The sequence below is a fragment of the Phyllostomus discolor genome, chromosome 9 (genome assembly GCF_004126475.2).
Source record: "Phyllostomus discolor isolate MPI-MPIP mPhyDis1 chromosome 9, mPhyDis1.pri.v3, whole genome shotgun sequence".
NCBI classification, from domain to species: Eukaryota; Metazoa; Chordata; class Mammalia; order Chiroptera; family Phyllostomidae; genus Phyllostomus; species Phyllostomus discolor.
The window spans coordinates 30,366,625-30,391,450 of NC_040911.2; the positions used below are offsets into that span (position 1 = coordinate 30,366,625).

Here is a 24,826-nt window from a genome sequence, read left to right on the forward strand (position 1 = left end):
GCCTTATTCCAAAACTCCAGAGTGCCTGCTGTGACCCTCCTACTGGAGCTTGCCAGATGCTGTGTGGCATCTCTATCTGCCATCAACAGACAGAGCAGACCAGTGGTTTAGCTTGGTCACTGGGTCTGCGTGGCAAGACTACCGAACTGTAGCCTGAACTATTTCAGAGCTTTTTCCTATTTTAGGTTGCACTAAAAATGACCAGCTTATGGAGTTCCCCAGGATATAGGTTGACATGGCATGTCTAATTATGGTATATGTTACCTCAAAACCCCAAAAAGGATTACAGAGCTTGAGTGATAAAAAGCACAACAGCTTTTCTTTCACTATGCTTTAGACCATTGGTCCCCTATAAACCTCACTGACACTTTGGCAATTGAATTTTCAGTTTCCCTCTCACCATTTGGCAAGCATGTGTTTTATTCCTTCCATAGGTGTCGATTCCTAACAAACATTTTAAATACCAAAATCCTCAGAGTGCACTTCCTGGAGGACTCCATTTGTGACTCCCAGGAGCAAGATTATAACGGCGTTCTTCTGTCCCTGCTGTATAAACATGAGCTGTTTCTGATTTTCTGAAATAGAAAAGACGGTATTTTTATACGAAGTGCCTTGAGATCTGCTGATTTGCACCAGTACAGACAGCATACCTGGAACCACAGATGTGTGAGGCACCATCGTGTGATTGAGTTTATAACAACTTGCTGTCGCTTTCCATAGCCTACCTTGCTTTTGCCCCAGCTGACAGGTGAGATATATTGTATGTAGTAAGAATCACAACCTCTGGATCTTCCAAGTCTTTTATGATGGCGCTAATATCTGGAATTTTCTCAGAATGCAATATTGCTTTATACTTGTTATTTTGAGAGGTCAGTTTGAGGGGCTTCCTCTATTCCTTATACAAATGCCCTCACTCCATGGGTCAGGAACTCAATGTGGGGCTTCTGCCATTTATGAAGTATATATTGCTGCTATAAATTCTAAGATTGGGAGGAAAATCACAGAATGGGTCTATGGTCCCACTGGACACACTATTAAGCAAATTAGAACCAAAACATTATCTATCATTTAAATTCCATTAGTTTCCATCTCGATGGTAGATCATAGTTGCATTTTGGGTCTCCAGGGATTGGTGATAAAGTTCTAATTTCTTAGGCTCATTAATATCTGCCCAAATATTCTCATTTCTTGTCTGAGGTCTCATTTCTTCCCTACCATAAAATTTGAATGCAAAGTCTACCATCATGGCTACAGGTCCCTCTGGGCAAATCTCAAGAGAAAATTCGAAATACATACCTGTGTTTACATAGCAGAGCTCCTCTCAATTACTTCTGGGTATATGAACTACTTTTGGTGTCGGAAATTGGTAGATGTCTATAAATACCTACAATGGAGACTCAAGGTAGATTTCTTAGAATGTTCTGCCTAAATATATCAAGAAGTATCTACCTATTTATTTTATTTCTAGGGACACTTCCTGATCAATTAGCCATTGAAACAAATCCCTGAAGTTCAAAACACTAAATATTGTATTAATGTGATAATTGTGCCTATCTTAGCTCTGACAGTTAAGCCCAATCACCTGGCCTACAAACTCAGAGTTCCATTATTCCCAGTCGCACCAGAGAACTCAATTTATGTAAATCCCAACTATCTTCTCTGGCCTAAAACAACAATTTCCAGAGAACTCTTCAAAGATGGCGACCTTCCTTCCCAACACATCTCATAATGCCAGATGATGGGAATGTTTTCTGTATTCACCCAGGGGATATGTTTAGGGAGTGACTGAGGAGCTCTATGTCAACATTCCCAGTTCCATGAGCCTTTGAACTCACTGCTTTCCCAATAGTATGCCAGGGATGTTCTAACATTTTGACCTAGTTATCTATAGGATATGGTTGAGTCCAGACTTTAATGCTACTTCTAGGTGCTCAAGACAAATTAAGTTCAAAATCCTGGGTAAATGAATCCATCTCTCCTACTCTAGCACTGCTGTATATGTTCCCTAAGCCTCCCTGGTTAGAAAGTTCTTGTGACTCTCTCAGTGTATCTATCCTCTGCATGAGCATTTTACCTCTCCCTCCATGGTATGCTGGACTCCAACTCTCATTAGGGGTTTAGAAGAAATGAGAAGAACTGGCATCAATTTGTGAGAATCAAAGTTCTCAGACCCATGATGCTAATATGTCCCTATTTATTTCAAGGCCTCACTTCTTACCCAGCGGTGCCTTTATTGTAGCCAAATGTAGCCTAGGTTTGGTCCTCAACAACATCTTCCATGCAACTACAAGAAAGAAACTGCTCTAAAGATGCCATGGTAGATTCTCCATTTATATTTCCATTTATATTCTTCATTGAATTTTCAAAGCTTTTAGCTTCTCTTCTTCCCAACACATGCTCTCTAGGGCCGGAAGAAGCCAAATGACTCCACAATCTATAATCACTGTTGTTGTAATAGCAACTATGTGCCACAGCCACCCTGCTGTTCTACACCCCCGTCTTCTCCTGCTGTCCGCCCTCTGCCACCACCAGGAGACATGCGAAAGTCATCAAGGCACCGCATGCCATTGATTACTCATATCCCATTTCTCCCTGGGAAAGCTTTTATTCATGTACCACTGAAATATATAGAAACCAATCCCCAAATTTTATTTTATAGGGCTGGTTATGAGGGTCAATTATGGAACGAGTTACAGTATCAAAGTTCACGCAGGAAACAGCTGACACACACAAATTAGGATAATTCTAGGAGAGTTTAATAAAGAAGCTATTCACAAAGGTGCGGGTAAATGGAGAAAAACTACATGGGGTAGTAGAACTAACACAAGCTCTGGGCCCAAAGGCTGGAGAGGAAGCCACTGCTCCTGGGACTGAGAAAGAAAGGGCCATGTGAAGGGCTGCCTTGAAGAGTATTGGTATTAAAAGTCCTTGTTTGCTGACTAATTGGAATATTTCTATTAAGGGACACTTCTTCAACTATGTGGTTACTCCAAGATATATATAGTTTGTATTAAAAATAGACAGTATGCCTGATTTTTTGGTCTTTATTTACCAATTTAAAAAATATTAAATTGGCTCTCTGGTATCTTCTAATGGTCACCAGTGAGTTTGTTCATTAATTTATTGATGTATTTCAATCCAGTTCAGAAACTGGTGCTCAGATTGGCCAGGGAAAGCCTACCAGATTGACTCCTGAGTCCTTCTGACACATCCTTGTCACCCTCGTGAATCTTGGTTTGCATCCTTGCTTCCTGATATGGCAAGATGTTCCAGGTTCATTTTGTAAAATTCCTGTCCCAGACCTGTAATCACTCACTGTGTCAAGGACATATGCTTCCTTCTCGTGGGAAGTGGCGTTTTGAGACCACAACCTGAGCGCCAAGGACGCTGACTGCTACTGCGGGACCATTGTTTCTCAATCTTTTTGGAGGACAAAATTAGGAAAATATGTACTTTTAAGTTCATATGGATACGTCCTATCAAAATCAGGGCTCTAGGAATTTTATTTAACCTTTTTTACCTTATGGCTATATTTTCTTTCTCCCATTCCAAAATCTAAGTACTGTGCTAAAATAAGCCAGCATACCTGATTTTTCCTGTGATATGCAGCAACATAACAGGAATAGCAATATCAACATCCCATGGGTACATTTAAAAGATACCTGGAGGGCTTGCACAGATAATTCTGAGGAAGTGTCTTTAGGAAGCTTAATATCCTAGCTGAGCTGGTGAGGGCAAAACCACAATCTAGCAGTTGTCAGACTGGATATGCCACAATTTGTACCCAAAATAGGGTGAGCCGCAGGACACACAGGCTGTATATCCATTCCATATATTTTGGGCCGAGGCCCTTAACCTCATCCTGTTTCTATGAGAAAATGCAACTTCTAAACAAGCAATTTAAAAATATTTTTAATAGTAAAACACAATTAATTGAGGGATCACTATACCTTTTATTTTCCTAATATATGTTATGGATAAAATAAATCAGCTATATAATGTTTACTTTAAAAATATTAACATGGATAAGATATATCTTTGTGTTTCTAATTGTGCAATTCTATACACAAAGTTAAATTAGTAGTAGAATGAACAATACCATTTTATGAGGCATCAGGGAGAAACAAAAAAAGTCACTAATCCAGCCCTGGCTGGCGTAGCTCAGTGGATTGAGTGCGGGCTGGGAACCAAAGTGTCCCAGGTTCGATTCCCAGCCAGGGTACATTCCTGGGTTGCAGGCCATAACCCCCAGCAACCATACATTGATGTTTCTCTCTCTGTTTCTTCCTCTCTCTCTCTCTCTCTCTCTCTCTCTCTCTCTCTCTCTCTCTCTCTCTCTCTCTCTCTCTCCCCCCCCTCCCTCCCTTCCCCCTCTAAAAATAAATAAATAAATAAAATATTTTTTAAAAAAGTCACTAATCCAAAGAGAGAACGAATATGTCTCTTTGGTACTTAACCCAAACTTCTACAGTGACTACAATGTCAAAGTGGCTGATCAGCCAGACAAAAGGCAAGAAAACCGCCGGCGCTGCCCTATCTGCCAGGCTGCTCAAAAAAGACAGGGACCCTCTCTCCTGAAGGGATCTTTCTTCTACAATGAGCAGTAAGGGATTCATTCCAGAGTTTACTCTTTTTCTTATCTCAGGATTTAGAATAATTTTTTCTATCATCTTACAAGCTAATATCTGGTGTGTGCAAACTTACAAGTTTCCATGGCTGTCAAATATTTAAGCAACTAGCTCATGCCATTTCATTTAGTGCTTTTTCCTACAGGATTGAAGGCTCAGAAGTGATTTACAAAGGAAATTTGTAAAGGAAAACATTCCCAGCCATGTGACTTAAAGGTTACCTTGAAAATATTTGTCTTCATTTGTCCTCTTAAAAGGCCATGTTTCCTTAACTTTATGTCATGCTCTTTCCCCCACCCATGAAATTAGGTCTGAGTCTGTATTAAGGGATACATTATTGTCTGCTGACTTCCAGAGAAACTGCTAAGCACCAAGAAAGAATGCACTTAATTGCTTTTAGTCAGGATCAACAGTTTGCTCGTAAGAGCCTAAGAGGATCAGAAGGGGATGGAGGAAGGATACAGAAAACCTCTAATAGAACACCGCAGGACTTTTGAGCTTGTTTATAGAGAGAGCACCAGTAATAGTGACTGACAGGTAATGCTCATAATTGATGTTGCTGTAATTTGAGATGGAGCATAATAATATGTATATTTATTTAATGTACAATATCTTCATCAAATTTATGTCTCATCCTGCTCTAATGCCCCTATAATCTACTACAAAGAAGTAAAAGGAAATGACATTTGTGTTCTTTTTGACCTCTGTCTGGGGCATTAAATCTCTACCCACTTCTCTCTGTATGGTTGGGAAGTAGCCAAAATGTGGTATTAAATAAATAGGTATTAGCTAGGGACATCTAACCCATATCTAAAACTCTAACTTCCTCATTGTTTTTGGATAACTTGCTTTTCTGGGGGTAATAATAACAATAATGGCTACCACTCATAGGATGGGTACCATCTTACTTAAGCCTTAAGACAGGTATCTTCATTCTTATTCTACAGCTGAGGAAACTGTGGCCTGCAGAGATTAAGTAACCTACCCAAAGTCTTCCACTAGTAAGCAATTAGAACAGAGATATGACCACAGGAATATCAGGCCACAAAGCCCAAATATGTTAAGAATATTCTTTATCATCATTATCATGTATACTAATATTCATTATCAGCCTTGAGTTTGCCTTCAATTGTCTCATAGATTATAAGCATCTAGAGGGCAGATTTGTGGCCCAAGTATCATATCCAGGAACGCTTTAGACAACTAACTGATGGGTGATCATTTAGTATAATAGGCATAATCCCTTTCCAGATGTTTGGATTCTAAGAGGAATACTCATCCCCAGAGGTGAACATGTCTCAAGTAAAAACAATGGAGTACATTCCGAGGTAAACAGTGTTATCCTAAAGAAGCTACAGTGACAAATGAGTAATATCCTATGGTCAGTATGATGTGTGCTTTCAGAGGCTGCTGGTGAGTGATACATGTGCAGACTTCATTATAAGTTCCATTGGCTCTGGGAGTAACCGAAGGGGTAGCAGGTTGGGTGAGAGGAGCATGTGGGTTGGTCCCACCTCCTCCTTACTGAATGCCTGACCTCGGATGACTGGCTTAATCTCTCTGCCCTTAGTTTTCTCATATATTTAAAGGGATTAATGATAATATTTCATAAGATTAGTGTAATAACCAAGGGGAAAACTTCTTTAAATGCCCTTGTGCAGGGTGTAAATATGGTAGGTATTCAACAAATATTGGTACTTACCTCTTATTCTTTTAAAATCCAATTCAAGAAAGATTTACTGGTAGGGTTTACAGGAACAAATTTGGAGGTCACATGGACAAAAAACTAGGGGTGGGGGTAATGGGGGGGAAGAGGGGAGGGTTGGGTGGGTGGGCTGGAATGGGAGTAAGTGGGAGAAAACTGTACTTGAACAATGATTAAAATAAAATTTAAAAAAAGAGAAAGATTTGCTGAGTCTTCTATTACATAACATGCAGTAACTACAAAACGTTTAAAAAGTGATTAAGAAACAATCTTCCTTAAACTAGAATGGGGACAGTGGGAACACAAAGGAATGGTTAATTCTTTCTTTGAGATGTCATAAATCTTTTGCAGAAATGGTAAAATTCCACCCTATATTTGAAGGAAAGAAAAAAATGATAAATTTTTAGTTTTCAGTGCAGGTAAGATGATGTAATATTAATCTGCATGACAACCATCCATTCATTCATTCAAATGTTTATTGAAAGCCTACTGTCTGCCTGGTACCATATACTAGGCCACAAAAATGAGGTGACATGGCACTTTCTTCATGAAGTTTACAGTGTATGGCAGCTGCCTGAGAGTGGGGGACAGGATGAAAGATGGTGAAGGGATTAACCAAAGAACATTTATGCACAACCCTTCGGCAGGGACAACAATATGGGGACTGACTGAAGGAGGGGAGGTGGTCGGGCTGGATGCAGGTGGGGCCAGGGAGAGAAAGCAGGAACAACTGTAATAGCATAAACAATTTTTTTAAAACCTTACAGTGTTGTGATTGATACAGGGGAGTAGTTTGCATTTTTATCCTGACATTTCTTATCACTTATTTTTTGAAACATTAATAATACTTTCTAGTATTCAGCTATATTTTTAAATGGTCACTGTGGCCATAACGCAGATCATTAATAAAAGGCAGTAAAATTCTAGCAACATTGCCATTTTTCAAAATAGTTTGTCACAAAATAAATTACCTTATAAATTTCCACTTTTTTTTTCTTACTCTGTAAAATTAAGATTTCCATTCAGGTCGACTTCTGAGCTCCACTAGTACATATGCTTGATATACAAACATGTACAAGACATGTCTGCCTTTAAAAGGTTTGAAATTTAGGGGGTACAAAATCATTTATCTGCATAGATATGGCAAAATTCATTTCCAAGATTTATCTTTTATAAAAAACTTAAGGGGAAAATAATGGAAAGCAAAGTAGAATTTATTAAATGGTGCTTTTAGTGTACCTGCAGGACATCTCTATCCTCATTCTGGACACGCACAAGAAAACCAAATTAAGTATTGGATCCATTGCCTGCTTTGGACATCTCTACACGCTGCTATGTAAACTCGGTCTTGGTTTTTTTGGAACTGTTGGACAGAGGCATCTTGTATTTCTCACTAAGAAATTTTATACCAAAGAGACAAAGGAGATTAAGACAATAAACAAATTGGAGTGGCTTAAGTAAGCCTGGCACTCTTCCACAACAAGACAGCTCTCCTGTTTCTCAGACCAGACTGTGCCTTTTGAAGATCCAGCTATACATCATTTTTAAGAGACACCCCTAAAACATGACAGCATAGAAATATATAAAGAACAATAGAAAAGACAGCTGATGTAGGACATAAAAGCAGAGAAAACAGAGAATAAGAGAAATAGAGATGAAGAAGGGTAACATAACAGTTGAAGGAACAAGCCATGAAAAAGATATGACAATCATAAACTTCTGTGAGCTGACAAAAAAATGTGCAGTTGCAAGTAGAAGCTGATTTACCCAGAATCGTAGTAAGCAACTTGAACAAATGTCTATCAGAAAGAGACATACCAAACAAACAAAAGAGAAAGAGAATGGAAAATATTTCGACAATAAAATTAATAAGCTTGCACACATGGATGGGTATAACACCCTGCAATGAGCAAACTGAATGTATACTTTTTCAAGTATATGACTCATATGAAAAGGTCAAATGTTTTATTACATTTTTGTAACCTTCCCTCCGGATGTGGGATTTGCTTTTTGATATTGCACAACCCAGCAGCAATACTTAATTTAACAAAATACTGAAAGCACTAGGTTTCATCAGGATTTTGTATTTGACATGGAATAAGCCTGAAGTAAGTATTCTTATGTTCTGCCTACTGCTTTCTGATTTTATCTGAATTGGTGGCACTTTTGAGGAGCAGAATAATAGAACATAAACTGATAAGATCCCACTAGACTTCCTCAATGTCTTTGAGTAGATACAAATTGTTCTGGATGCTTATATATTAAAATAAAATTTAAAAAGCAACTTTCTAGACTCTAAATTGACTTGGAAGTCAATACTTTCTTCTAGTATTAAAAGTATAAAATGTTTTAATATTGAATATGCATTCCCAGAGGGTTCAACTCCTAACTGAGTATCACTGTACAAAAAGATCCACCACCAATAACATGAGAAGCAATTAAAAACTTTATTACCTTTTCTTGTAGGGATGTATAGATCATACAACCTAGACTAAGTGAAATGGAAAGACCTTGGGAAAGACAGTTGACACCTATATTGTCTAGGTGTCAACTAGACAATATAGTCTATATTGTCTAGACAATTTAGATTGTCTAGGAGTTGTAATAATTTATTCTTAACTATCTCCAAGGAGGAAAACTTGGCAATTTCTTTCATGGTCTTTATAGAGATTCACCTTCATGAGAGAATTTCATGGTACAATTCCATCTTAAGTTCAATAAGAATATTTAAATTTTATGCTATTACAAATACCTATCTGGGTTTAATATACTTGTACTTTTGCATAAAACTTCTTTATTGTCATTAATTTATTTAGGGCAGTTTCTCCAAAATTGAATTGCTGGGAAGGCATTTAAAGCCTCATTGAAAATGACCAAATGCATAACTAAATACCAACTTACATGCCCACCAACAAGACATGAGAAAGCCCATTTTATCATGTGCTTGACATCCATACTGATCCCATAATCTACCAAGTTACTAGCATTTAGCAGGAATTAGTGTTTTCAACTTCCTTTCTCTGGATGGTTTGCAGAGTACAAAAGCTGCTAGCATTATCACCAATGAGTAGTGGAGGGCTGAAGGGAAGCAAATGGTTTACTTCATAATCCTGCATCATTTGGATCTGTGTGATCTGCCACTTATTTCAGTTTATTTAAAAAATCTTTGTTTACCCCTTATTATGTGCTAGGCTGTGTTTTAGACTCTAGAAAGCAAAAACTGTTTAATACACATTGTTGTCCTCAAAGTTGTTATAGTTATAACTAAACTGTTTATTAGTATATAATAGAAGTTGGAAGCAATCTTTATACTGGTTTATTATAATAATTTAGGGAGTGTCTTCTAAACTATCTTTGCTGTTGATGTTATTTCTAAATCATTACTTCAACAAATATGTATTAACACCTGTCATATGCAAAGCACTAACATGGAAGGTGCAAAGGGTACAAAAAATATACCAGACATTAAGTGTGTCTACAAGGAGACAAATCTTCACAGGTCTCTTTTGCAAAAAGATGTTTCTGCAAATCTTGTGAGCAATGACATTAACAGCCTTTGTACTGGGTCATTTTTTTTCAAGGATGTTTGCACAGCAAACAGCCTTAAAAGGTAGAGATAATGTCTCCCTTTGGAGCAGAGGGTAATTTTGGTAAAGCTGAGTATAAGAAAAATACCATCTCCTTCTGGGGAACAGGTAGGTCAGGTTTGTTTGTTAAATATTTGGTTCTCTAATCTCAGGGTTTTTTCACTAGAACACAGAACCACTGTGTGCACAGCATTCACCTGGGCCACTCTGAGTGCCCATGGGATTTGAAAAACAAGAATTGTGAACATCAAGTTCATGCCGCCTAATATGCTAAGAGTAATAAATCCTTTGTCTTGGATCCAGAAGGCTCCTGTCTTCTGCTTCAGTCCATTAAACAGAGGCAGGCTAACTTGTAAGCTTGCAATTAGTTAAAATCCTAGACCTTCACAGTTCTTTTCTTCTAAGATTTTATTTATTTACTTTTAGAAAGAAGGGAAGGGAAAGAGAAAGGGAGAGAAACATCAGTCTCTGGTTGCCTCTCATGCATCCACTACTGGGGACTTGGCCTGCAACCCAGGCATGTGCCCTGACTGGGAATCGAACCAGCAACCATTTGGTTCACAGGCCCACACTCAGTCCACTGAGCTACACCAGCCAGGGCCCTTCACAGTTCTCGACAGTGCTGTCAATACATTTATTATTTAATAAGGGGTGCAAGAAAGGCACACAGATAACCATGATACATTAGAGTTGTGGTAATATTTACCCACAATTCTACAGAGAAGGTCAAAACTGACCTTGACCAAGAGGCAGTTTCATGTAGGAAGTTAAGGGAAGAAACTTGTATGAGAAAGAAAAGCATAAAAAAAATCATAATTCTGTTTATATGTTTTTGCACTTTTATCTTTTATTTTTGCTTTTTTAAAATATATATATTTTATTGATTATGCTATTACAGTTGTCCCATTTATTCCCCTTTAATCCCCTCCACCCTGAACCACCCTCCCACCCAAATTCCCCACCCCTTAGTTCATGTCCATGGCTCTTTGGCTTCTCCACTTCCTATACTATTCTTAAACTCCCCCTATCTATTTTCTACCTACCATTTATGCTTCTTATTCCCTGTACCTTTTCCCTCATTCTCCTCCCCCCACACTGATAACCCTCCATGTGATCTCCATTTCTATAATTCTGTTCCTGTTCTAGTTGTTTGCTTAATTTGTTTTTGTTTTTTTTAGGTTATGTCATTCATAGTTGTGAGTTTGTTGTCTTTTTGCTGTTCATATTTTTTATCTTGTATTTCTTAGATAAGTTCCTTTAACATTTCATATAATAAAGGCTTAGTGGTGATGAACTCCTTTAACTTTACCTTGTCTGGGAAGCCCTTTATACTCCCTTCCATTCTAAATGAAAGCTTTGCTGGATAAAGTAATCTTGGATGTAGGTCCTTGCCTTTCAAGACTTCAAATACTTCTTTCCAGCCTCTTGTTGCCTGTAAGATTTCTTTTGAGAAACTGGCTGATAGTCTTATGGAGTCTTATGGGAACTCCTTCGTAGGCAACTGTCTCCTTTTCTCTTGCTGCTTTTAAGATTCTCTCATCTTTAATCTCAGCTAATGTAATTATGATGTGCCTTGGTGTGTGCTTCCTTGGGTCCAACTTCTTTGGAACTCTCTGAGCTTCCTAGACTTCCTGGAAGTCAATTTTCTTTGTCAGATTAAGGAAGTTCTCTTTCATTATGTTTTCAAATAAGTTTTCAATTTCTTGCTCTTTCTCCTTGTGGAACGCCTATGATTCAGATGTTGGAATGTTTCAAGTTGTCCCAGAGATTCTTAATAAGCCTCTCCTCATTTTTTTTTTGAATTCTTATTTCTTCATTCTGTTCTGGTTGAATGTTTCTTTCTTCGTTCTGGTCCAAACCGTTGATTTGAGTCCTAGTTTCCTTCTCCTCGCTATTGGTTCCCTTTATATTTTCCTTCATTTCACTTTGCATAGCTTTCATGTCTTCCTCTATTTTGTGACCATACTCAACCATTTCTGTGAGCATCCTGATTACCAGTGTTTTGAACTCTGAATCTGATAGGTTGGCTATCTCTTCATTGCTTAGTTTTATTTTTGGTGCTTTGATCTGTTCTTTCATTAGGGCCATATATTTTTTCTCTGGGCACAGCTGTTATGTAGTAAGGGGTGGAGCCTTAGGTATTTGCCAGGGTAGGGCAACCCCCATCACTGTATTGTGGCACTGTATATGGGGGAGGAGTCCGAGAAGGAACAATGCCACTTGCTTGGCTCTTCGTTGGCTTTCAGTCACTATGCCCACTACCCACAAGCAAATGGGGCCCTTGTGGTGCTGATTCCTGGGTAGGTGGGTTTGTGTACATTCTAGGACCCTGTGGGCCTCTCCAATGGATTCTCCTGTGAGGCTGGGAGTTTCTCCTGCTGCCTCAACCCCCACAGGTTTTTTCAGTTAGAGATTTTGAGACTTCATTCTCCTGTGCTGGAACCCTAGGTTGTGGGGGTCTGTATCACCCCTCAGTTGTTACTCCCAGTTTATCTGCATGCAAATGTAGGACCACCAGTTCTGCCAGGCACCACCTAGGCTGGTCCACCAGCTGCCTTCTTGCAGTTAAGTCTCCTACTAGTTTGAATGAGCATTTCTTCCTTAATTCCTTGGTTGTCAGACTTCCATACAGTTCAATTTTCTGACAGTTCTGGTTACTTTTTGTTTTTAAATTTGTTGTTATCCTTCTTTTAGTTGTGCAAAGTGTATCTACCTATGTCTCCATCTTGGCTACAAGTCTAAGCTCTCTATTTCTTTAAGCAATGCTTTAAATACATCATTAAAACAGTTTATTAATTTATGCAAAGTGAATAATTAGTGATTAGTTTGTTATGGTGCTTTATTTTAGTAAAGGATTTCTTGAAACTGCAGAATTATATAGTTAACATATGACTCACTTAACCACTCCTTTGGAAAGCCCTACACATAATTTATAAAACCATACAAGACTCGGGACCAGTACTCAATACCAGTAGCTTCTCAAACTGAGGTCTTGTGCTTGGCTAGGAGGACAAACACCATTTATGAAGAGTTAGCTTCTTTATAAATCCAAATCTATAATCTATAACCTATAAAGTATTACATATATACACATACAGACAAATATATGATAGTTTTGGTAAATTCAACAATTACATTATTACTTGTCTTATTTCTGATTATTTTTTAATTTTAGAAACTCCTACAACTTCAGCCATAACATTTCATTTTGTTGAATTGTAAATACTTAGCACACAAAATAAACTTTTTAATATAGAGGTTTTAACATTCTATATTAGAGGTTATGAAATAAAATTAGTGGGTACTAACATTCAAAAAATAAACATAAAAGAATGGATTAAAAGATCAGGACACAGTACATACGAGAAGCACACAAAAAGTAGTATTTTGTAAAACTTTTATTTTTCTTATATGTGTATGTGTGTTGGTTGGTTTGTGATGTGATGTGTATTTTTAAGTGAGGATATGTTGTATATTGTTTGGAAACGCAAGCATGCCTCATAAAACCTGATTTTTACCTTGGGGTATTTTTCCTTAATATTCCTACATTACTACTGTAATTTATGTGTTATCTGATGATCTACTTAAGAAAGACACCTCCTATATCAAAAGCAAAAAGGAAGGGAAGACAAAGTAAGATTCTGAATATGTTTAAAATCACTCCTGAAAGTATTCATATGGTATATACAATATATACTTATTTTATCTACAGGTAGAGATCTAGAGAAAGAGATGCCTGGTGCTGGAGATGCAAAGATAAAGCAAGCCCCTCTGAGCATACAGTCATAGTTTGGGAGATCACAGATAAGCTAACAAACAATAAACTAACAACAGGCTAATAGTTTTTGTAAGTGCTGTAACTAATAGTTTAGAGGTACATCTTCAGTTCAGTAACAAAAGTGCAAATCTTGATTTCAATGAAATTTAATTTTTCAAGGGAATAAAAAGAATTGAGAGCCAATCTAAGCATAAACATTGTTGTATGAGACTGGAACCTCAAATAGCCTGAACATTTCTAGACTTGATGAGCATTAATTATTTATAAACAAGAGGTGCAGTAACCTACGAAATAATATAGATGAGAGGATGACTCAGCCATTGGTTGCTTAATTCAACAAACATTAATTGAGCATGTTTCATGTGCCAGGCATTGTTTACAGGAGCCAGAGAAACAAATGTTAATAAAATATACTTTTGGTGTTCACAGTTAATTGCTGTCTAGTATGGGAAGCCAGCATAAGAACAGATAATACATCATAGTGCAATTAGCACAATTAAAAAGGGGGTTGTCCCATATAATCAGCTCCTTAAAGGGTATATAGCACTTCAAGGAATGCAAGTGGTGGGAGCTAGAATAGCAGTTTCACAGGAGGAGAAAGGCAGAAAGGCATTCCAAGCTAAGAGAACCAACCACCTCTTCAAGGGCATGTATGAGCAAGGCATGTTCGAGCAACTATAGGAAGGTACTACTGCTAGACTGTGGAGTGTCAGAAGGCAGTCAATGGAAATGAAGTTTCTTCCACATAGGGAAAGAATCTTTTATACTGTATGGAAGTAAGGCTTTACGCTTTATTCCACAGACAATGAGGGTACAAACACCATATAAGGTTTGAGCGAGGGAGTAACAGTGTGGAAATTAATTGAAAGGGAAAGGTGTGTAGAGACCTAGAAAACAACTTGGGTTGTGAGCTTTGATATCACACTTGACCACCAGCACACTCTGTGACCCAGGCCATTCTGATATTAGGAAAACCAACATGTAATATTTTTATCTTGCAAAGCTGATAAGGCAGAGAATGAACAAGTTGTGTATGTATGAACATCAGTTTCACAGTTAGGAAGCTGCGAAGTGTCTCTCATGAGTCCTACAGTATCCTGTGCCTGATTCACCCTTGGGCTTATCAGCATCGTTAGATCAGCCTATGAAGAGGCGTGGTGGTCACTGCCTGGGTCTGCTGGGTAGCAGGGCTGGTTCACGGTGGAAAAAGTTCACCTTCCACGGGCTCTAGATTGGAAGAGTGTGGTTCGTCTCACAGGTGGGAGCTGACACCTAGGCTCCTGCTCCCACTGAGGAAAGTCCCTCTACTCCTTGTCTGATATAACTATTCTTCCAATTCCAATGATTACCTCACAGCTCCCTTTGTCTTTTTATCTTTTCTCTAAATTTGGCCCCTTCAAAACCAACACTTTTAATAATAAAAGCAAATGCTTCCATACTACTTTACATGTATAAGATACTATTCTAAATGCTCAACATATATTAAATGATTAAACTTTCATATCAAACCAATGAAGTAAGAACTATTATTATTGTCTTAGTTAGTTCCAGATGCTGTAACAGAACACCACAGAGTGGGTGGCTGAAAAGCAACAGAAGTTTACTTTTCATGGTTCTAGCTGATGGGAAGTCCAAAATTGAGGCTCAGGCAGATTTCACATTTGGTGAGAGCCTGCTCCCTAGTTCACAGACCCAACCAGTTTCCAAAGGCCCCAGCTCTGAATGTTATCACATTAGGAACTAGGTCTTACCATAAGATTTTAGGGGCACACCAACATTCAATCTCTAGCAATTTTCCTAATTTTTCGGAAGAGGAAAGAACAAGTTGCCCTAGATTTGAAATAGGAGCAGAGCTACCAATCAAACCCAAGCCAGCCAGCTCTGGACTCACTGTCTTAATCACCGTATTATGCTTCCATGCATAAATCTCAACTTACAAAGGTAGCCAGTAGGTGTGCCCTCCTCAGAGCACACCTGTGTCCTTCTTCTGGGCATGCACTTTTTAAAAAAATTCTGGAGGTCCCCATGAAACTTGTAACCAGGGAAACAGCAGGTAGCAAAGCCCCTGAACCTGTTTGCAAGGCTCCTTTTCTCAGACTTCTCAGTGAGACAAAGCAGCCCCGCCTAGGCTCTCGCCTGTTGCTTCTCTTATGCTAAGACCTTCCTTGTTTCACTGGACTCTCAAAAAAAAAAAAAAGAAAGAAAGAAAGAAAAGGAAAAAAAGTTACTCAGTAGGAACAAAGGACACACACATCAAAATTTGATTTACAGAAAACTTTTCTCAAATGTTCCTTCTTCACAAACTGCAAAATCCTGTAAGTTCTGCCCCTGCATCCAGTTGTTATGCTTTCATATACATGATTTTTGTTGGTCCAACAATCTTAGGAAACACACCTCCTCACACCATGTTTGGAAGTGAAGTTAAACCAGACTGAGAAAGTGTCCTTCTGTGCTGCTGGTTTTTCCCATTTAACCACACACTCTCATCTCATAATTAAGATCTTTGTGTAAGAGTACCTCCAGAACATGAGACTTATGTAGGAATCTGTATCTCATCAAAATTTCTTCCCTTTAACATCAAGAATGAAATGAAACCTTTTCTGCCAGGTTAGCAATAACATTTAATGTAAATCCTTTATTGATTAAAATAAGTTGATTGCATTAATCCTTTTTTTCTATCTTGTCTTTAGGGCATAAGTCACCAATCCTTTTTGTAAGAGGGGACTGCTTTTATTCCTTGAAGCTTTTAAAGATATAATAGTAGCAGAAAGTTATTTTTTAAAAATCAATCTACCATATAAAGTTTTAGGATCTACTTACTGGTTGAAGGACCCTTGACCCTGGCCATTTAAAAATGTTTACTATTGTTTTCAGAGTCTGAGCTTTATTTCCAGAAACAATGAATTATTTATATAGAATAAAAATTAACTGGCACTTAGCTTCTTATGGTTTTGACAAATTCTTTTATAGGTGCCCAAATCTCAGAACTTTATGAACCTGTGATTCTGAGCAAAGTATGTACTAAAATGTTTTTCACCATTTTTTCCAGTATTTTTCAAACAATTAATGTGAATGACACAGAGGTCAACACTTTCAGCAAAGAATTTTGTGAAAACTATTGTCAGTGCTTCAAAGTGAGAAGACAAGAAAGGTGGGTGTAGAAGAACCCCCGTGTTTTTCTTCACTTGATCACTGGGGTGGTTTTTTTCACTGGCACAGACCCGGGTCAGCCCATTGGAAGGTGGTGGGATGTTTTGCGGTTCCCTTGGGTGGGTAAAACAGGGGTTTGTTTTGCCTTATCATGCACCGAACACTAAATACATGTTGAAAAATAAAGTGATTCACAACTCTTTCACCTGACAACCCCACACCTTTGCTAGTGTAAAATAATGCTTAAAAAAAGATTAGCACACAAAAGTTGGGATATGCTAGAAGAAACAATCTCACAGCCACCTTTACATTCTGAGCTCTGTTCTTAATGAGCAGGCCATTATTAAATATTGAGAACAGATAATGATTTATCATGGAAAGCAAACTGTGGGTTTGAATCCCAGCACGACTATCTACAAGTTGTGTAATCTTGCCAAACTACCTAATGTCTTGGTACGCCTTATCTAGAAAACAGAAATTTCTGCACCCTTTCATATCGGGAGAGAATCGAATGGGAAAAGGATGTGAAAACAGCTGGCCCCGGGGGGTCCCAGTAACCTAGTTTGTCCTTTCTCGGGGTTGCCTGCGGTGGTTGGTGCCCTGCAGTCTCCAGAAGCTTGTTCATTCAAGGACGGTACTAAGCAGAACTGTCACTTTCCCTCGTGTGGGCACTGATCATTCATCACCTTTCTCGGTGCTTCGGCCTTTTTCGTTCTGCCTAGCAGCCAGTCTAGATTTTGTAGGATTAACTTTCAGCTCCGTTTGTAGAGTTGTAGGTTTGGGGAGAAACACCAAGGAGTGCTCCACACTTGCCTTTCCCAGCCTCTTTAGAGGTGGGCACCAATACAGATTTCTTTAGTGCCCGGTATTAGCCACTCCAGGAGGGGAGGGTGCCTGACACTGCGACTGAGTAATTCCAGAGTTCACCCGCTCCTCCCGGGCTCCCCGCGAAGCTGCAGGGCGCCCGAGCGGTCGGACGGGGGAGCGAGAGCTAAAGCTTGAGCAGCGCGCGGAGCCCAGGCGCCGGCGGCCTCGGCCGGGAAGCCGACGCCGGCCGAGCCCGCGGGGTCCGGGAGGAGGAGGCCGAGCGGGAGGCGGAGCGGGCGGCGGGGAGGCGGGGGCGGAGGCGGTGTCTCCCGGAGCTGCGCAGGCGTTGCTCGCACCTTGTTGATTAGTCAGTGCTGGGAGCGCTGCTATGGCGTTTCTCAGACTCGGGGCTCCTCCTCACACGCTCGAGGCGGAGGGAAGGAGGAGTAAGAGGAGGAGGCGAGCCGGCCGCCGCAGCTGCAGACCCGGGGCCAGAGGAGGAGGCGGAGCGGGAGCCGCCGCCGCCCGCCGCGGGGCTGCTGCGAGTCCTCTCCGGGCTTGAGGGCGCGCGGGGCGCGGCAGCCATGCCCCGCATCGGCTGCTGAGCCCGGCGCGGGCCCCCTCTTTCCCGGCCGCCTCAGCCGTCGCGTCCCCGGGCTGCCAGCGGCCGGAGTGCCCGGCGCCTTCGTGCGCCCCAGACCTCGAGCGCAAGCAGAGGCGGCTGCGAGGCGCGGGTGGTGCCGGCGGCATCGGCGGGAGCGCTGGGCAGGAGGAGGCGGGGAAGATGGACCCGGCGCCCTCGCTGGGCTGCAGCCTCAAGGATGTGAAGTGGAGCTCGGTGGCCGTTCCGCTCGACCTGCTGGTCAGCACTTACCGGCTGCCCCAGATCGCGAGGCTGGACAGCGGTGAGTCCCGGCCCGGCTCCCTGCGCGGGGCAGACGGACGCGGACCGCAGTCTCGGCGCGGGTGCCGGGGAGGGGGGACCCGGTGGGCAGTGGGCTGCCCGCCCCCCAGCGCTGGAGTTGGCCCCAGCGGCTGCCGCAGCCCTGGCGCGGCACTCGCAACTCTCCCCAGCAGCAGTTTAGAGATGTGGAAATCAAAGCCCTTGCAGTATAATTAAAAAGGACGCTGGGGGGAAAAAAACCAACATAGAGGAAACCTCTGCAGATACTAATCTCGGAGGCGAGCTGTCCCTCCCTCCCGCCTGCAACAATTACTCAACCTGGGAAACCCTGAAGAGTTATCTTAAGCAACTTTCTTACAAAATAATTGTGATTTAGGTGGCATCTGTAATTTGGATGCCTGCGCTCTTCCCCCCCCCCCCCCCAACAAGAAGCCGCCGATTTAAGAGGAAAAGCTCCTGGGTGACCAATGAAAGGGATCACATTTCTCAGAGACCTTTTATTACAACTTGTCTGTTTTGCTTAACGGAATTGAAAGTAATTTAGGGCTGTGTGTAGAAAATGTTTTTTATCAGAAGTGATGCTATGTTTAAGATTAATTATTAGCACATTTTCAGCCTGGACATAATTTAAGTCACCCAAATCTATATAGATGGAACCTGAGCTCAGAACTAAGAAATGCTTGTACGTATTTCTTGAAACTGACCACTAGAAACTAACCGAGTATCCCCCCAGCTGTTGGTTCTGCAGTGTGACATCTGCGGATAAGTAGGTTTGCTGTCAAGCAAGCAGACACCTTTCAGCCTGAGAGTAGTGACATGTCAGGTGGTGTTTTAGGTGTGTATTGTCTTTTCTGTTTTCACAGTAACTTCCGTTGATTTTGGCTTCATACTATCGATTTTCAGGCTGCAGAAAGAAGCTTGCTCTGCTGTGGGGCTCCTGGGAGCACCTGGGCCCAGGCTGGCGGGCAGGCGGGCAGATAGAGAGCTGTGGTCACACAGGCCAAGTTAGAAGAGCACTCAGCAGAAAGGTGTCATTTCAAGTCACAAGGAACTGGGTTACTCTTTCTTTTCTCAAGTACAAGAGTGTGTAATATGAGATGTATAAATGACCAAAGGCATTTTTATTCTTTTCCTTATCTGTGGGGTCAGATTAGACCTTTGAAGTACTGATGTGAAAAGTAAATGGAGGCAAGTTCATGAACAACGGAGAACAATCTCAGCATGTTCGCTCGCCTTGTTTGGTTGGCAGTGGTAGTGGTGGGCACTAGGAGTAAACTAGGAGTTTTTAAAACTAGTAATGAAATATAGATCAATCCAGGAAGAGGCAGGTGGTGTTCTCAGGCATTTCTGCTTGGAGTGGGGGTGAGAAAGTGTTTCGTCCTTTAAATATGTATCTACAGATCTGAATCTGTGTGTGTCTGTGTGTGTCCAGTGTTTCATTTCCTCTTTCACTGTGTATATTGGAAGGCTGCGAGTCCTCCCCTTTTCCAGCCTTGTCTCATCTCTGTACACTCCACCAAAACTTCTTAGCTGGGCAGAGAGCACTGGTGCATGTGGTGTAAAAGTCACCGGAAGGCTTCATCAAACTAAAAGTTAAAGAGGCTGAGTGTCAGCTGCAGACATGACTTTTAGCTTTATTATCCACTTTCCTATCCCCCCACCATTCATAAAAAGGATCTGAATCAGCAGTGTACTCATCCCACACTTCTTTTTAAAATGAGGACGTGGGTAGCAAGTCCTAACACTGTGTCTTTTCAAGCTGTGGAATGGATCTTGATTACTATGTGTAATTCCAATTCTTTATTGTAAATTTCATATTACCGCTTGGGACTCACAATGGCACACACAAATGTGGAATCACAGCCAAATACTGCATTATACCTTGCTTCTGTCACTTAATCCCATCTTACTTAAATATTTTTTGTTTTCAATAGCTGCATAATATCCAATGGGATGGCTATACCATATAATGTAGTCCCCTCTGGTGATCATCAAGCTGGTTTATTTTTTTACTGTTGTAAGTTGTGATACAATTAATGCTCTTGTACATAAACCTGTTAGTTTGGGTTAGGATATAACTCATATTCCTGCCTTGCTGAATAAGCCTGTGAATCCTTTTTAAGTCCTTGGTACATACACGTGGTCAAATTGATTTAGAGACTAAAGGTGATACTCATGCTAACATGAGAATTGCGGGGGTACCACTCTCCCCACAACCTTATAGAATTAGTTGTGTTAAAAACAAACAACAAAAAAAACCTTTGCTAGTTTGATGGGGGAAAGGGTTAGCTTACCAATTAAATTTGGATAGACTTTAAAAGAGTTGATCAAAGATTCCATGCTTTATTTTTAAACTAAGGATTTCACAGCAATGCTTAGAACATGTTTAGGACACGCAGCCATATTTATAAATGCTATATGGGGCATCTCAAGTTTCGTGTGGTCCTCATCCTGTGTTTGCCCTGTTATTGGTTTTAGTACTGCAAATATGTGTACACTTCACACACACACACACACACACACCCTGTACTTAGATGAGAAAGGTAGTCATTTTCCAAATCGCTTGTTTTAAAAGAAACTAGAAAGAAATTGAAAAACATGCCACTAGTTGACATTTTGCCAAGAGCAAACTATTGGCTACCTTTAAGCAATCATTAAAGAGCAGTAAACATCTGATTTCATAATTGTTGACTATTGAATGCCTACTATGTGCAGGTACATTTCTAGGTGCTTGATGTGTGTTGTCTCAAATCCTCAGCAACCCCCTTTTAATGACTTTGAGAATGTGTGTTTCAGAGAAATCAAAATACCTGGTAAATTGTGGAGTGGGATTTCTAGCTGGCTTTTCCACTCCAAAGACAGACCTTTTATCTCAAACTACTACCTCCTCAGACCAAGTAGGAGTAGGTTTAGAGTAGGTCCAACATCTGCTGTAAATAGCCCCACTGTCTCTCTGAGAGCCTGAGGACCGGAAAGTCAATATTTTTAAAACAGTGTAGACACCGAATTAAGTGCGGGCCTCATCCATCATATGTAGACAACTTTCTACTTCCCAAAGGAATGGCTGAAAAGAGGTGAGGGGCAATGGGGAAGAAGAGAGTAAGAAATCAGAGAAAGAAGGAAAAAAGGGGAGTCTGAGGCCTTGGGTATATAGACATGTTGAGATAATTCCACAATACATTTGCCATACTTAGAATATTAACTACATAATAAGTAAGAACTCTCTAGTCCTTTGCATTATGCCTGTCACTCATGAAATGCCAGTCAAATAGATGCATTCAACATTACATGCTTCCCCAGTGGTGAAATTTGTCATTATATAATAAGATAAATACAAAATTAGTGAGTTTTTATGGGTATTCCTTCATGAATCTTTCTGGACAACTCAAAAGTACTCTAATGATTCTCCTAAGGAGTGAGATACATCTCACCAGCCAGGTCTAACCGCAGTCAGCAATGCAATTAAGATGAGATATTTTACTTCCGGCAAGATGGAGGCATAGGTGGATGCACCGTGCCTCCGCACGCTACCAAGATTAGAACAACAACAATTTAGAGGCAGAATAACACCCAGAACTGACAGAGAATTTATCTGAATGGAAGCCAGACAGCCAAGAAGTTGAAGTAGACCTGTTCATCCAGACCAGTAGGAGGGGCGGAGAGGAGCAGCCTGGTGCGGGTCACAGTGCTTGGAGAACAGGGAGAACTGGGTGCATAAGGCAACCGGGAGGGAGCCCGTAAGGCATCCCGGGCGTGCAAGATCGCAGCAGGTGGACCCTGGGTACGAAAGCGGCAGCTGGCAGACCCAGTGAGGCAGCGATTGTGGACCAGGGCAGAGCATGCAACTGAGGATCCCAGAGAAAGGACTGGGGTCCCAGGAGAACAGAGCTACCGCCATTGTTCCCTCCCGCCCCCGCCCCCACATACAATGTCACAGCCTAGCGACTGGGATGCCCAGCCCTGGTGAACACCTAAGGCTCTGCCCCTCACCGTAACAGGAGCGACCAGACCAAAAAAAAAAAAAAAGAGAGAGAGAGAGAGACATGTCTCAAACAGAAGAACAGATCAATGCCCCAGGACTCATCCTTTTGAGTCTATCTATCATATGCACAGTTCAAAACGCTGATGATCAGGAAGCTCACAGAATTGGTTGATTTGGGGCACAAATTAGATGAAAAAATGCAGGTTACCATAAAAGAGATGAAGGAAGATGCACGGAGAACCAATAGTGATGGGAAGGAAACTGGGACTCAAAACAATAGAGTGGACCAGAAGGAAGAAAAAAACAACCAAACAGGAAAAAATTGAGAAATAAGAATTCAAAAAAACGAGGAGAAGCTTAGGAACCTCCAGGGCATCTTTAAACATTCCAACATCCGAATTAGGGGTACCAGAAGGGGAAGGGGAAAAGCAACAGATTGAACACATATTTGAACAAATAATAAAGGAGAACTTCCCCATTCTGGCAAAGGAAATAGACTTCCAGGAAATCCAGGAAGCTCAGAGAGCCCCAAAGAAGTTGGACCCAAGAAGAAACACACCAAGGCACATCATAATTACATTAGCCAAGGTAAAAATGAAGGAGAGAATCCTAGAAGCAGCAAGAGATAAAGGGACAGTAACCTACAAAGGAGTTCCCATCAGACTGTCAGCTGATTTCTCAAAAGAGACCTTACAAGCAAGAAGGGGCTGGAAAGAAGTATTCCAAGTCATGAAAGACAAGGACCTATATCCCAGATTACGCTATCCAGCAAAGCTTTCATTTAGAATGGAAGGGCAGATAAAGTGCTTCTCAAATAAAGTCAAGTTAAAGGAGTTCATCATCACCCAGCCCTTATTTTATGAAATGTTAAAGGGACTTATATAAGAAAAGAAGATAAAGAAAAAACATGTATAGTAAAAGGACAGCAAACTCACAATTATTAACAACCACACCTAAAGCAAAACCAAAAGAAACTAAGCAAACAACTGGAACAGGAAGAGAACCACAGAAATGGAGATCACACAGAGGGTTAGCAGCAGGGGAGTGGGAGGAGGAGAGAGAAGGGAAAGGTACAGAGAATAAGTAGCATAGATTGTAGGTTGAAAATAGATAGGGAGAGGGTAAGAGTAGTATGGGAAATGTAGAAGCTAAAGAACTTATGACACATGGACATGACTAAAGGGGGGGATATGAGTGGGAGAGGGTGTACAGGGTGGAGGGAAGTGAAGGGGGGAAAATGGGACAACTGTAATAGCATAATCAATAAAATATATTTAAAAAAAGAAAAAACAAGATGAGATATTTAAGTTGATCACCACTCTTAGAAACTGTTGACTGTAAAATCAGGTTCAGCAAATGTGTTTATGACCAGGAAGAGGGTGGGGAGAATGCTCCAACTTCTTAGGTGGGAAATCTCTCATTCTCTGTCTCTTCAATATTTCGTCTGGGAAAGCCTCCAAGGTCTTGGTCTAGAGCAGTGTTCTTCCAAGCATATGCTCCTGGTGTGCCTAAAAGATCCTGTAAAACTCTGTACCTTAAGCACATTTTTAAGCTAATTCCTCAAACTTTTCATCCTAAATTTAAATAGATGCAAAGATGTAATTTTTCAGCATATTATAAATACTGACTTTTTAAGTTAAATTGTTATGTCAATTTAAAAAATCTAATAGGATCTATATTTGATTCTCAGTATCACTCATTTTTAAATGCATTAATAAATTCTTCGACAGTTAAAAATTTGACACCTTTTCTTTTTCTCCTTAAATTTACATTTATATTTTCTTCCTCCTAGAGAATTCTATCCCATGGCAATATATTTTTATGTTTAAAAGTGTCTTACTGACTACTCTATGATACTTTCTATAACAAAAAAAATATATAAATTCAAACCCATTGTTTTGTATTTATTTTGACCATGAGGCTCTTGGTATTTAAATATTTCAAGTCGCTTAAAACAACAAATTGGAAATTACCTGATTTAGAAAAGCAGTTGTTACCCAAACACTAGAGATTTTTCACTCCTCCATATTAGCATTTTTATTGGTTCCTTTGTTTGTCACCCTGGGTCTTGACACCCCGGCAGTTTAGCAAGATCTGAGGACCATAAGGCAAAATGCACGACTTTTGTAACTGGCTGAATGGCCAGGGTGAAGGGGAGGAGTTGAAGGGCAGCCTCCATTCATCTTGGTATGAGTCCCTCCATCACTCACAGTCCTGGGGATGGAGTCCCTCTGTCACTCACAGTGATGGATCAACATAGGCAGATCAATGTTTAGGGGAGACAA

At 40.5% G+C, this 24,826-nt stretch overlaps 1 protein-coding gene and 2 long non-coding RNA genes across 3 annotated transcripts in view; 1 reads left to right on the forward strand and 2 right to left on the reverse strand.

The window, feature by feature from the left end:
- Positions 1–319: 319 nt before the first annotated feature.
- Positions 320–20,143, reverse strand: LOC118496683. The gene is made up of 3 exons (XR_004899238.1): positions 20,012–20,143; positions 3,742–3,747; positions 320–331 (listed from the first exon to the last, which is right to left on the reverse strand). It is a non-coding gene; the product is annotated as an uncharacterized LOC118496683 (long non-coding RNA).
- Positions 4,357–15,871, reverse strand: LOC118496682. Its single transcript, XR_004899237.1, has 3 exons — positions 15,797–15,871; positions 14,332–14,336; positions 4,357–4,371 (listed from the first exon to the last, which is right to left on the reverse strand). It is a non-coding gene; the product is annotated as an uncharacterized LOC118496682 (long non-coding RNA).
- The window catches only part of GAREM1 (GRB2 associated regulator of MAPK1 subtype 1), a 180,346-nt gene continuing 173,541 nt past the window's right edge, over positions 18,022–24,826 (forward strand). The window contains 1 exon segment of the mRNA XM_028523922.2: positions 18,022–18,560. Within this exon segment, the coding sequence (XP_028379723.1) occupies positions 18,440–18,560 (121 nt within the window). The 5' untranslated portion in view covers positions 18,022–18,439.